The 13,647-nt window shown below is 36.8% G+C and overlaps 1 protein-coding gene across 1 annotated transcript; it reads right to left on the bottom strand.

Annotated features, from left to right (window-relative positions):
• Positions 1-67: 67 nt before the first annotated feature.
• LOC107864502 (ubiquitin carboxyl-terminal hydrolase 2) lies at positions 68-9,936 on the bottom strand. Its single transcript, XM_016710890.2, has 3 exons — positions 9,448-9,936; positions 4,530-7,489; positions 68-626 (listed from the first exon to the last, which is right to left on the bottom strand). The coding sequence occupies exons 2-3, from the start codon at positions 7,481-7,483 to the stop codon at positions 392-394; spliced, it is 3,189 nt and encodes a 1,062-aa protein (XP_016566376.2). The 5' UTR covers positions 7,484-7,489; positions 9,448-9,936; the 3' UTR covers positions 68-391.
• Positions 9,937-13,647: the final 3,711 nt, after the last annotated feature.

The raw sequence follows: 13,647 nt of genomic DNA, 5'->3' as shown, positions 1-13,647 counted from the left end.
ACGACAGCTTTAGTGCACCGGAGTACCCGATCCCTAAAGAGGGTTAAATTGGCATAGAGGTACTAAATTCTTGAAAATATCCCATTCTTTGAGAGTGTATATCATTTGTATCTATCAAACTTTGAAAGAATTACACCCTTCCTCAACATGCATTTCCCAACATGTACATCTTTAAGTGATGGCACAATGAAACTTGAAATAACAAAAAATGGGTGTTAATACTCTATGATTGTAGTACTACAACTCACATTTTTCCTTCCAACCGCCTCCCGAAAACCCCTTCCGGGTTGTGTGTATACGTATGTGTTTCTCACACGCGAACATGTAGGGTGATCGGCACAACCCCACGCGAACATCTTGATGTTTAAAGAATTGCAAAGATATTGGTATTTCAAATTTCTTCGTAGAACAAAATATAGGCTTCACTGCGAAGAACTTCTTCCAATGAGACCTCTCGTACGTAGGCATCACTGGAATAATACCACACATAATCTTCCGCGTCCTTGTCTTTGCCAGCGATCTTTGGGCCTCCTCTAACGTATGCAACATAGTGACCTCCTCTCATAGTACCTGAATGTTCCACGACACCCACAAGTCGGTATTTGTAAACCTCCTTCTTCAGGCACCTGCAGTTTACATCATTTCATCATCAGAGAGGTACAGTACAGATACCATTTTGCAGAAAGAGACTTGGAACTGTTGAGGTACTAGACGTGCATACTAGAAGAACAACATATCCAGTGTATTCCCACAAGTGGGGTATAGCGAGGATAGCGAGGCTGTTTCCGATAGACAAAGTGCAAACTGCTATGTTGAAATAGAAACTTCAAAACAGCAGGCTATACAGCTTTACTAGGAAGCAAATGTACATGCAAAATTCATGAAGTCCAAAATAAGTAAGAGGCCCTACGCGGTTCTCGACATAATATGCAGGTTTACTTCCTTTCACCCTTTGTTCGTCTCTTCCAACAACAACAACAACATCTCCGATGAAATCCCACAAGTGGGATTAGGGGAGGGTAGGATGTACATATACCTTTGTGGGGTAGAGAGGCTGTTTCCGATAGACACTTTGTTCTTTTCAATGAGACTCACTTTACTTGGTTTCAAATGTATTCTCTTTCTTTTCTGGTTTCAAAGCACAAATCTTGTTTTATTTACTACCATCAATTCTATGCATATCAATCTACTTCTCTTTGAAAGACAAATTCAGTCTTTTCATTTGAATAGGTTTTACTTCAATAATAGATGTTCCAAGTCCAATATGTAATCAACAATAAACCGAACAAACATTTTAAAAGAATAAAGAATTCATATCTTACTTAGAATAGATACAGATCAGACAAATGTTTCATCCTTTAAAACTGTTTTTGGCGAACCTAAAATTATTGTTCATTACATAATGAGAACTGAAACATGAAACTGAGAGTCCTAGGAAACAAGATATAAAACTCAAAGAACTCGCACTGCTATCCCCTTGCTCATGAAGGTCACTAAAGAAGCCAAGGTTATTTTTTATGGATTAAACACCATATAATCATTCTCAAATTGGTTAGCGATAGAATATAAATTAAGATGTTCATATAATTTGAAAAAAAAGTAGGGGACTGAGGCACAGTTGTTTTGTTGCATATCATTTGAATAGCAATTTCCATGCGGAAAATTCAACTAGATCATAACGTTACTGCCTAAAATTTGAGAACGTGAATAATAAACTGAAGGAACAGGTTAGAACTGATATTCAGAGACAGTTACCTAGCTCAACGAATCAAAAGGAAAAAACAAAGGGATTGAAAAGACTGTCAAGTGTCAATCAGTGATGAAAAGCGCACGAACTCTTAAAATAATACTTGTCAGACAGATGCTTCTACGTTTGACCCCAATATGCTTATACCTTTCAAAGGTACGGAACAGGAAGAAACAGGGACGGTGCTTTCCAATATTCTTTAGAAGCACAAAGGAAGTAAAACTGAGACAAACTTAAGAAAATCCCAAGGCAGGGATTACCAAGATGTTGCTACTTTTTTGAGTTTATTCGGGATATTATATACCCAAAACAGATAAATAAGTTCTTCTATTCTAGATGACGAGATTTATTATTTTGGACAGGTTTTCATTTAAAAGCTATCTATTGTTCTCAAGCCCTAATGTAAACAAGTTCCAAAAGCATTTCCGAAGCCTCTGAATCTGTACACACAACTCTGATGCTGATAATAATTAATCGACAGTGGATTATAAATGAAAAATAGCTCTGGGGTCACAATACTCTTTTTCTTTGTACTATTTTCCTGTTACTTTCTGCCATCATTGAAACATGAAGTGATAAAAGAACTCGTGGAATTAAAAGAACGGGTGATAAGAATTCAATTGATTGACCCTGATGTCATACAGAACACAGAAGTTTCTTCACCTGACTGGAAACTTAATCATCTAACTGTGGACAACCAAAACCATGTACGTTACGAAAAAATGGAGCTTAATAGCTAGGCAAGTCCACACAAGAAGGCCCCCTGGATCTATCCAAATTACAAGCCCATCAAAGAGACTCCTACATGAAAGGATCTGAGTTCATCCAAATGATAGTGAGCAAAATCCTATTGTGGAAAGAAGTGAGGGATTTAAGTTTGCTCAGAGATTTCATATCTCTCCCATGTGTGATTCATCCTAAAAACTATCGATTAGGTTAAAAAAAGTGCCCCTACACATAAAAAAAAAGTTAAGCCCTTTCCTCCTCCTCCCTCCCCTTCCGATAAGATTTTCATAGCCGTAGTCGTACTCAAGTACCCTTGCAGGGAAATCCACTTCTGAGATGGAGAGAATCCCAGGATACATATGCTCTCTTCAGGGTTGACGGAAGAAGTAAGAACAGCTATTGGACTACTTTGTGGTATGTGCAGTTGCAAAGAAAGAAGCTGCTAACTCTGCTTTACCGAGAAAAGAAGCAGTGAGAAAGGGGAGACTATCATACGAAAATGAAAGTAGTAAAGTAACTGATAGAAAGTTGGGGCCCACAAGTACTATATTACAGGAACATGACAATCTTTCCCTGAATCATATTCATGGAAAGAGGAACAAAAAGATATCATGAAGGTTATCTAGTCTTCCCAGGTACTGCCTTCAACTTAAACCCTTCAAAATCTAGCTTCTTCCGAACATCCAGAGTCCTGAAATCAGCACTCAGACTCAAGCTAACAAAGTTTTAGAATTCACATAGTAGAATCATTTCCCTATTCTTATTTTGATGTGGTAATTTGCTCACTTGGTAACTCTAACCCACAACTTTAAGGTTGGAGGTGCTTTCCACTTGACATACCCTCTAATAGAATCATTGCCTATCCAAGAAACAACATAGAGACTAAGTTTGACAGCACCACGATCTGGTGGACCAGAGTTGATCTGGTATCGAAGTAAAGGACTTAATCCTTACAACAATGATTAGAATAATGAGCCTATAGAGGCACAAGGAAAGGCGGATTTTAAAGCATTGAAGACAATCTTGAAGATACAAGTCCAACTGTTCCCTAAACCCAAACTACGGCCGGCCAAAATCGAGAAACCTAAAAAAGAAACAACATATCCAGTGTTACTCAGTGGTGTATGCAGACCTTACCCCTACCTTGTGCAGGTAGAGAGGTTGTTTCCGAAAGACCCTCGGCTCAAGTAAAGCACCTCTGAGAACAATCTTGAGGGTACAAGGCTATCTGTTCCCTAGACACAAACGATGGCCTGCCATGGGGAAATGAGCATTCTATTCTGGCACACATTTTTTGTAAGTAAATTTGCCAACAAATTCTCCACAACATAACATAATATTAGCTGTTGTATCTGGCGAAATGACATCCCATACTATGAGTGTGTTCTTAAACATCCTCAGTTATATGGCAGATAGGAATCATGTTGTTGAAAGGATACTATCATCTAATCTCTGAAGAAAAACCTGATGACCCTTAACAATGGAATTCCCTGAGATGAGAATGACATGATTAATTTGGAATTTCAGATGCCGAGACATAACTGCTAACACTCTAAAATACAAAAAATTGTGATATTTTTGTTAACTGAAGCGCCAAATCATTACGTGCAAACCAAAACCAAATATTTATACCACAGAAATATGTATGCATCCATACATTTGATAAAAGGAACATTATTTACGCTACAAGACTATCCTACCTTACCATTACATGCTTTAGTTGCTGGAAACCTCTGGTGGATTATTTTATTTAGTAAGTCAGAAAATTTACTGACTTGCACTCCTGCTTTTTTATTTCTTTTCATCTGCCTTAATGAACTTGAATACCACAATGAATAACCTTCAGAAAGAGAAGAAAGTAGCAACTGTGTCCTCCATAATCTCCAATTTGGAGGGCAAAAGTATTACATTTACACATTCATTCTCATCTTTCAAAAGCTTATTATGTTTAAAGAGGTCACTTAACTGACATGGATCTCATATATTTGACACATAAATGCAGGTTTTTCATAAGATGATTTTAACTGATCTTCTAAATGAAGGAAAATTAACACACCTGGGATCAACAAAGGTTGTGATATCAATAGTATCTCTGAAATTCACATGGCCACTCAGCTTACTTAAGCGTCCACGAGAATCTTGGCTGAACCTCTTTAGATGAATTGTCAAAATAGGAGGGGTTTTATCAATGAGTATCCTTTTAGTTGCATCTCTTTCCACTTTGACGCCTTTAGAGTCTGTCTCGATCTCACTTTCTCCAGATTCATAATTAGCAGCACGTTCATCCAACTGAACTCCATTGTTCTGATTGTCACAATTTACTAGACTACAAGCTTCATCCTGACTGGAATGAACCCCATCTTCTGATGGGCGAGGGACTAGATCTTGGTCAGATCTGTGGCTGGTTTCTGGTGTGCAGTTCAAGTTACCATTTGTTCCATTTTGATACACCAATCTGTCATCAAAAGCATCTGACAAACCTTTCCCGACACTTCCATTAGTGGCTCTCACATCAATATCCCTTGGATCACTGTCCCCGGGCGCATTCCCCAGATCCCCTGATCCAGGTTTCGGCAATTTATTCTTCAATCGCATTCTCTCTTCTCGTAGAAGTTTTGCACAGTTTTCACATTGCCAAGCATGTTCTGTTTTAGATAGAAGCTCAGGCTTTGTGAAACAAGCCAAACAACTCTCCACCGACACTGGAGCATCCGTATTATCAATCTCATCTGGATCAGACTCTGTGCTGTTTCCAACAACAGAACTAGCTTCTCCGTATCCATTTGGTAAAGGTTTTTCAGCTGGCCCTGCTACCGGCTCAGGTTCATTAAACAGGCCACCAAAACCATCAAAGTCCAAAGTATCTTGTTCACAGCCAGCAGCATCTGGGTACACCACATCTTCTCCTTTTAGTACTTCACTGGTAGTTGAGGTTTCTTCTTTATATGGAAGCAACAGAATTTCTGAATCTTTTACCTGTAATGGGGCTTCAACTTCCTCAAGCCTTAATGATGAATCGAGATTTGAATCCACCGAGCGGAACTGGCTGCTTGATGCTGAGTTATGCTCGACTTCTCTAGCATCCCGGTCTTTACCAAGTTGAGAAGCTATATTGCAGTCTGCTGACTTAGATCGTCCTTGATCATCCAAGCACATTAAATTACCTGGAGAACAAGCTTCCTCACCACATGTCAATTTACTGTCGCTAGGAGCAATCAGATCATTTTGCAAGGCGACATTATTAGGTTGAACAACATTTTCAGTTGCACAACCCTGATTAGACCGAATATCATTTTGTGATGCAACATCATCACTCTTAGGCATAATATCTTGATCAAGATACTCCGAACATGTAATATAGTCCATTGAAGTTGACCGTCCAGTAACAACATCGTCATTTTGTTCATTATTCGACTTCTGAGAGGAATACAGATCATGAGACGTTATTTGAGAAGCCATGTCATTATCATTAGGCAGGATATCTTGATCAAGATAATCCAACCATGTGAAGTTGTCCTCTGAAGTCAGCTCTCCAGTAACCCTGTTGACATTTTTCTCATTACTAGACTTCAAAGAGGAATCAAAATTATGTGAAGACAAACCCATATTATCAGCCACATAACTAGCATCAAGAGAATCTTGCAATGCACAATCAGAAGGAACTTCTGTTCCTTCAGTGATGGGCCCACTAGGCTGCACCTGACAAAACGACTTGCTACCGCTATCTTGAGCACTTTGAAGATTAGGAGAAGCTGCATCTCTGCTAATTTTGGGGCGCCCTCTTCCACTTTTCTTTGGAGCATGTTTTAATTTCTTCGGTCGGGAAACTGGTTGAGCTTTTTTAGATGGAGTCTTCTTAGTGGGAACCGGTAATGAGAGATCCAAGAATGGCTCATAGACTAATGAAGAGTGTCCACACTCCAGACAAGTAACAGTACTGGAGAGACGACCCCCAAAGATGGCATCAACATAAGTAGGAGACTTGCCGTCATCCTGACTAGTCTTGAGTTTCTTTCTTGCAGTCAATTCCTCGGTAGACAAACCATCAAGCAAACAATGAAGCAACTCGTGACTGTCGTGTTGTTGATATCCCCTAAACTGTGGAGCCTTCGCACAGAGAGAAACAAAAAAGGATTTTGGATTTATAGCATTTCGTGAGGCATCTCCGATACTCGTCTCAGCAAAGAGCTTTCTAAAAGCAGCAGCAAAAGGACCATCACATTCGTCCAGTTCAAGAAAGTAATCCCGTAATCTGTTCAGTGCTAGTAGGTTTTGAATTATTGAATTGAAAAAACATGTGTTACCTAAATTAAACAATCCCCTAACAATATAACCACCTTTTCTGTAAGCACCAATGTCAAGACTAGCTGCTGAATTGATCCCGCTCGTGCTACTCCCCTTCCCAAACCAAACATCCTCAACATCAACACTAGGCCCTTCAGATGGCCGCCCTTTAATAATCTTGATAATGTCCTGTAATACATCTTTGTGTTCAGTGCCATCCTCTACCTTTTCAGCAGGAATTAGTCTATCACATGGGAAACACCATCGCAACTGAGGGTTTTCAAATTGTACAACCAAATGGTGGTGGTATTGTCTTGCATGCCGAACTGCATGGCTCTGAGGAGTAGTGGGAAATCCAACACCTCCGCACGAAAAATGAGCACACTCTAGACAGACCCAAATGGCTTTAGATGCTGACGTTGATTCTCCACCTCCCTTCTTTTTTCCATGTTTACCTTTTCCTTTACCAGCCCGTCGATTAACTGCTCCTTCCCTGCAATCTTCACATTTAACAGGTCCTGAAGAGCGAAGTTTAGTAGAGACTTTCTCCACATCAATACCCTTATCAATATGGGGGCATATCTTTTTCTCATTCACAGCTATAACTCCATCCTCAGGTGCATTGACTTTTTGAGTGTGTTGTTGATCAATAGGATTTGGAGATGCCACAGGATTCTGCTTCTCCTTCGCGGCAGCTCTGGCCTTTCTCTTAGCCTTTTTCACCATTATCCCCTACAATCAAATCCAGAAAAGATGAACAACAACATACCCGTGAAATTCCACAAGTGGGTAGAGTGTACGCAGAACCTTACTCCCACCTCATCGTGGAGGTAGAGAAGCTGTATCTGGAGAACCCTCGGCTCAAGTACAGAAAAGATGCAAAGGAAAAAACGAAAATGACAAAAATACATCAACTAATAAGGAAATAATAACAATAAAATAGTGCGATAACCGAGACACAATAAGCAATGGACTACAAGAAAGCTAATACTAAGATAGACATCGCCAAGCCAAAACTCGTAGAAAAGCAAGACAACACTCCACTACCTACTTACCTTCTACCCTAATCCGCGGCCTCCACACCCTACTATCTAAAGCATGTACTCCATAAGCTGAAGCAAATCCAGAAAAGATCATAGACCGTATATTACTATGCACTAATACATAAATAACTAAGTTACAATTCTTCATTGGCACCACTTCTGGCATTTGTCCAAACTTTATTTCTTAAACCTACCTCCCAAAGATCACTCACTTAGATGAATACATGACTGAAGCTCATGAAACAATCAGTGAGTTCACATGAATAGGCGTAAAATGGCAACGAAACCCAAAGCTAGAAGTCGCATTGAAGGGAAAAAAAAGACAAGGTCGCAAATCTAGTAAAAATAATTTCATCTGATAAAGGAAAACTTAACATAAGAATAAATCAACTAAAAATATCTTATCCATTTCTCATCAATCTTATTTAAGAATCTATTTACAAAGTCCTAATCGAGAAACTAAACAGCACCAAGACCAAAATCTAGCTATGGTACTAAAGAGAAGTACATACAAAGATGTCCAACAGAAACAACAACAAACCCAATGTAATCCCACAAGTGGGGTTGGGGACAGTACGATGTACGCAGCCTACCCCAACCTTTATGGGGCAGAGAGGATGTTCATGATTGACCCTCGGCAACCCCCTCCTCCTTTATCCGGGCTTGGGACCGGACTGACAATGCGTACGAGCTCATAGAAAATTACAAGTCTAGTTAAACGTCGTATCAAAGTTAAACGTACAACAAGATTGCAAATCTAGTGAAAATAATTTCATCTGATAATGGAAAACTAAGTACAACAATGAGGTCTAGGGAGGAGCGCAGAGTGTACGCACACCTTACCTCTACCTCGTGGAGGTAGAGAGGCTGTTTCCGGAGGACCCTCAGGTAGAGTACAGCTTGGAAAACATAATATAGGACAAAATCAACTAAAAATATCTTTTTCATTTCTCATCAATTTATTCACAAATCTATTTACAAAGTCCAAATCAAGAAACTAAACAGCACCAACACCAAAATCTAGCTATTAGATTAAACAGAAGGTACACTCAAAACATTCCAACTCTAATAAATAAGCATCTCACAAATTCCATAAAATTCATACTCTTTACTATCAAATCCCCAAGTACCCAAACACACACCATTCACAAAACTCCAATGAACTAAACAACAAACAAATCAACTAAATATTGTCTTACTCCTTTCTCTTCAATCTTCATATCCATGAGATTGAAACTCAAAAGGGTACCCAAAAATCATTTCTTTTTATTAATTTAACAAGTCTAGAACTAGATATATACAAAAAAAAAGTTTCTTTTTTTCTTGGTGGATACTTTCAATCTTCATACCCATAAGCTAAAAATTCAAAAGGGTACCCAAAAATCATTTCTTTATTAATTTTTCATATAACAAGTCTAGAACTAGATATATACAAAAAAAAAAAAAAAAAAACTTTTTTTCTTGGTGGATACTTTCAATCTTCATACCCATGAGCTCACAATTCAAAAGCGTACCCAAAAAATCATTTCTTTTTATCAGTTTTTCATATAACAAGAATCGGTATATACAAAAAAATACAAAAGAAAAAAAAAACATGAAGAATAAACAAGCTGAGTAAAAGGGGCAGTAGCATCAGAGAATTGTTACCTGAAATTATGGATGAAAAAAGCTAAGGGATTTTGAACAGTGATTTCAAGAGAGTGTAGATTTAGTACTATATAGTATTTTATTATTATCATATAGAAGGAGTAGCTATAGAAACCCGAAGGCCTTCCAAGTTTCCAATTAAAAAAAAGGGGAGGGGACCGGTGGGAAAAACAAACTAAGGCATGGAATATTGGGATAGTTATTGGACAATTAGATTAATTATTTGAACAATTTAGCACAGTCAGTTGTCAAATAACTATCAAAATTGTTTTACAATTGGGATAAATTGTTGGAACGGAAAAATTAAAAAAAAAGCTCAAAAAAATTTTGTCCCTCCCACCTAATTTAAAAGATTTAAAGGACTTTCACTTAATTGAATAACTTGTTTGTCCTTTTTAATTGAAAGTCCCAAAAAAAAAAAAAAAATATATGTAAAAATGAAAATGAAAAAGAAGAACGGGGTTTTTCGGGTGCACTTGCTGGTGTTCTACTAGTGCTACTAGAAAGAAAAAACAATAAGAAAACATATGAGATCCAATTATGAAAAAACTTACACTCAACTATTGTATACATCATATTACTATTCTTTATCAGGGTTATATAATTAAATTAAGTAAAATATATATTAATTATTCATAATTAAGTAATATAAATTATAAATTTATACACATAATATGCATGTATTAATTTAATATATACACCATATGAGTGTGAATTTTACTCGTTATTGTAAATAATTCATTTATTTCACTGCCTATAAAAGTTCATTTCATTTTTATAATAATTTTATAAAATTATTTTTGTTACATGATATAGATAAACCAAATTTTTATAGACAGTGACATAAATAAGCTAAAATAACGGATGACATAGATGAATTATTTCTAATAGTTCAATGATATATTTGAGATTTTTAAAAAAAATAAAAAATAACTGCTCATCTCAGATTTGAGTTCGCTTGTACGAAGTTACTTTTGTTAGGGAGTGTTTTATCTATAACGTGGTATTTTCTAATGTGAATTTGAATTTAGTTAGACTTTAATGCAGATATTGAGCCGGGTGAAAAATTAAAAAAAAAATATTTTCTCCGTTGAATACTACTTATTCACTATTAACTTGACACACGGATTAAGAAACAGATAATTTTACTATACTACCTTTTGAATGTAATAAATTTAATATATTGTGAAATGGAGTGATTAATAATATTTACTAATAAGTGTAATTTGGGTTGAAAAAAAGTAAATCATGTATTGATTTTTTAAACAGATTAAATATTATCGAATATCTATTTTTAATATAGGAAGAGGTGTTGTTGGAGAGAGGGATTAATAAACAAAAGGCAAAGGTAAAAGCCAAAGAAATGGAGTGTATTAGAAAACTTCTTGATATGGTAATTAGGAATTTAGGGTTAGTGATATGTGGTTAATTACTTAATTAGATTTAAATTTAAAGTCTAATAAGTGCTTGTGAGGCTTGGGGCGAAGACAAGTAGGATCAAATAGTTTATTTGAAAATTCTTCGACAGATAATTATATTATTTATACGTAATTGATTTTTATATGCATTAATAGATGTTGATTTTATTTGGTTTCGTCCAGCGTGTTTGGTTCTCATATTTTGAATTTCCTAAGTAAAAGTTATGATTCCACCACCAAGGAATGGAGTTATGCTTTTGATTGAATGTTTTTAATTCAAACTTTATATTTGTATTAAAAAATTTATTCGATTTAGGAAAAATGTTCTATTTTCACCTTGAATTATACGCGTGAAAAGGCTGAGACACACCAAACTTTAGGAGGGTCCTATTACCTCTGGACTAATTAAAATCGTATTTTTGGCAACCTTTATGCTTACGTGGCACACACGTGTGCCTACGTGGATCATTCAGTGTGTTGTGCCACGTATGCACTAAGGTTGTCAAAAATACGATTTTAATTAGTCCAGGGCAATAGGACCCTTCTAAAGTTCAGTGTGCCTCAACCTTTTCGCGTATAGTTCAAAGTGGAAATAGAGCATTTTCTCTTCGATTTATACAAATTATTAAATCTAGTGAAATGGTTGTTACTCCTATGATACAAATACCTTGGCTTTGATTCACATACTGCCTCTTGAATTCAATGTTGAGTTAGTCGATGTTGGGTTGTTCACAATCAAGAACCGAAGCAGGAACCCGGATCACCATCGAACTATGTTGCTCGAACTCTTTAAAGATGTCATCGGGCCAGGTGCTTGTCGAGTCCAACACGGATGTGGCAATATTTTTAGAGAGTCTAAGCAACTTAGCCTAAGCTGGAGGGCACTAAAGATTTTTCTATTTTTGAGTAGTGTGGTCTAGGCGGAGGTGTGAGACACTGGCTATGGATGGTTTTAGGTGGGGTAGAGGTAGACCGAAAAAATATTGGAGGTAGATAAATTAGGCATGATATGGAGCAGTTACAGCTTACGGGGTACATGACCCTTGATAGAAAGGTGTGGAGGATGCGGATTAGGATAGAGGGTTAGGGGGTGGGAAAGTGCGTCGATAATAATAGGAGAGCGTTCTTTTTTGTGTCTGAAGTTTCTTATTCGTGGTGTTGAGTGTTGTGTATGGTTTCGGATAGAGAGTTTTTAGTATTATCTTATGGCTAATGGTGTTAGTTTATTTTACAGATTTTACTAGTTTATATGCATTTATATAAATGTCATACGTGGTACTAGTTCATATCAATCTCACCCTGATATTTCATATAATAGTATATTCATATAAACAAGGAGCTTGTTCAACATTGAAGCAAGTTAACAAAATGTGATACACAATTAGCTAACATATGTAACTCTTGCTCAATGAGCAAAGAAACAACATTAGTCCATGATAAAGAACAATAAAAACAAAAGATTGCAATCCACGCAATAACCAGGGCGCAGATAAGTTTTTCCGAACATTTGCTTCCTGAAAGTTCAGTAAAACATAACAGTTAACAAAACACTATTTAAATTCATCAAGAAAAGAACAGTTACAGAAGTATACCACATCTAGGCTATCCCTGTGCACGATCTATGTTGAACAAATATACATTGATCTGTAGAAGGAACATGTAAATGCAACTTCGATTGATTAACTTAGTTGATATAAATACGAAAAGAGGGTTACAGACCATTTTCGTTATACTGGAGATTTACATGGAAACTATGCCCGCCCCTCTCTAGCTCCAGTAAGTCTTTAACTTGCAAGGATTTTCGTTATAAAGATCATTAGTCTTCTTCCGCTTTTCTCCTTCATATTGTTTTCTCCTCCTTGGTATTATTAAATGGAATTTACTTTGCCTTATACCAGAAGAAAAGGAGAAAGTTGTAAAGCACCCTCTTGTACTAGCGGTGTTGCTCTTGTAAACTTCTTGTTGCTGCATTCAGATTGATCGTTGAAATGAAAAATATAGGATCTATACTTTCTCTGAAGGCCATAGCTTTATTTAACTTCATCTCGATTTCCCCCCCTCATAGCCTTAGCTTATTCAGAATAACTTTTAACGTTTCTGAATGCCTAGTACTTATATTTTACTGATTTAAATTCGGGGGAAATTGGAAAACATAAAATTTGAAAGTAAGCCTTTTTGCTTATTTTGTTTTTATCTGAGAGGAACTTGATGTGTGATGAAAATTAAGTGTATATTTCCTTTCTGGAGTGCTATTGATGTCATTGTTTAGTGTTATAATCTGTTCTTCTTTTCATTTGGGGTTATGTGAACTCCTCCCTCTAATGGATTAACTTTGCAGACACGAAAATCCGCCAATACTACAGCCATTTTCTGCCATATTAGAAGGTAACTATGAATCTTTATTTACTCGGCTTCAAACGCCTTTTGAAGGGATGTACTGATTTCAGTATCAGTACATGCTGTATCGGACTTGACCCACTGTAAACAATAAAGGAACAATATGTCCTCTTTCATGTTAGGATTATGCTATCACATGCGATGATGTTAACAAACGTCTGACACACCAAGCGAGTAGACCATAAGAACTGAAATGTCGGTCTCCATGAAAAAGAAAGAAAAGCTTGCAGAGGAGATCAGTTCATTTGTTTTTGGCGCAGTTTTATTGCTAGAACGGGTATAGAATGAGTAAGTTTGAGTGGCCTGGTTTGGTAAGTCTGTGAATTGTAAATATTTTGTGTTCGTATGAAAGCAGGATTTAGACTTTTGAGATTGAATAACCACC

Source organism: Capsicum annuum, chromosome 3, assembly GCF_002878395.1.
Source record: "Capsicum annuum cultivar UCD-10X-F1 chromosome 3, UCD10Xv1.1, whole genome shotgun sequence".
Lineage (NCBI taxonomy): Eukaryota > Viridiplantae > Streptophyta > Magnoliopsida > Solanales > Solanaceae > Capsicum > Capsicum annuum.
Note: the sequence above shows the minus strand (reverse complement) of the source record. Positions and strands in the feature narration are given on the sequence as shown.

Bases quoted from the DNA above. Each gene is read 5' to 3' on its own strand.
- LOC107864502 (XM_016710890.2), bottom strand. From the start codon at position 7,483: ATGGTGAAAAAGGCTAAGAGAAAGGCCAGAGCTGCCGCGAAGGAGAAG. The intron at 627-4,529 runs GTGTGTTAATTT...TGTAAACTGCAG, and splicing joins ACAACCTTTGTTGATCCCAG to GTGCCTGAAGAAGGAGGTTT.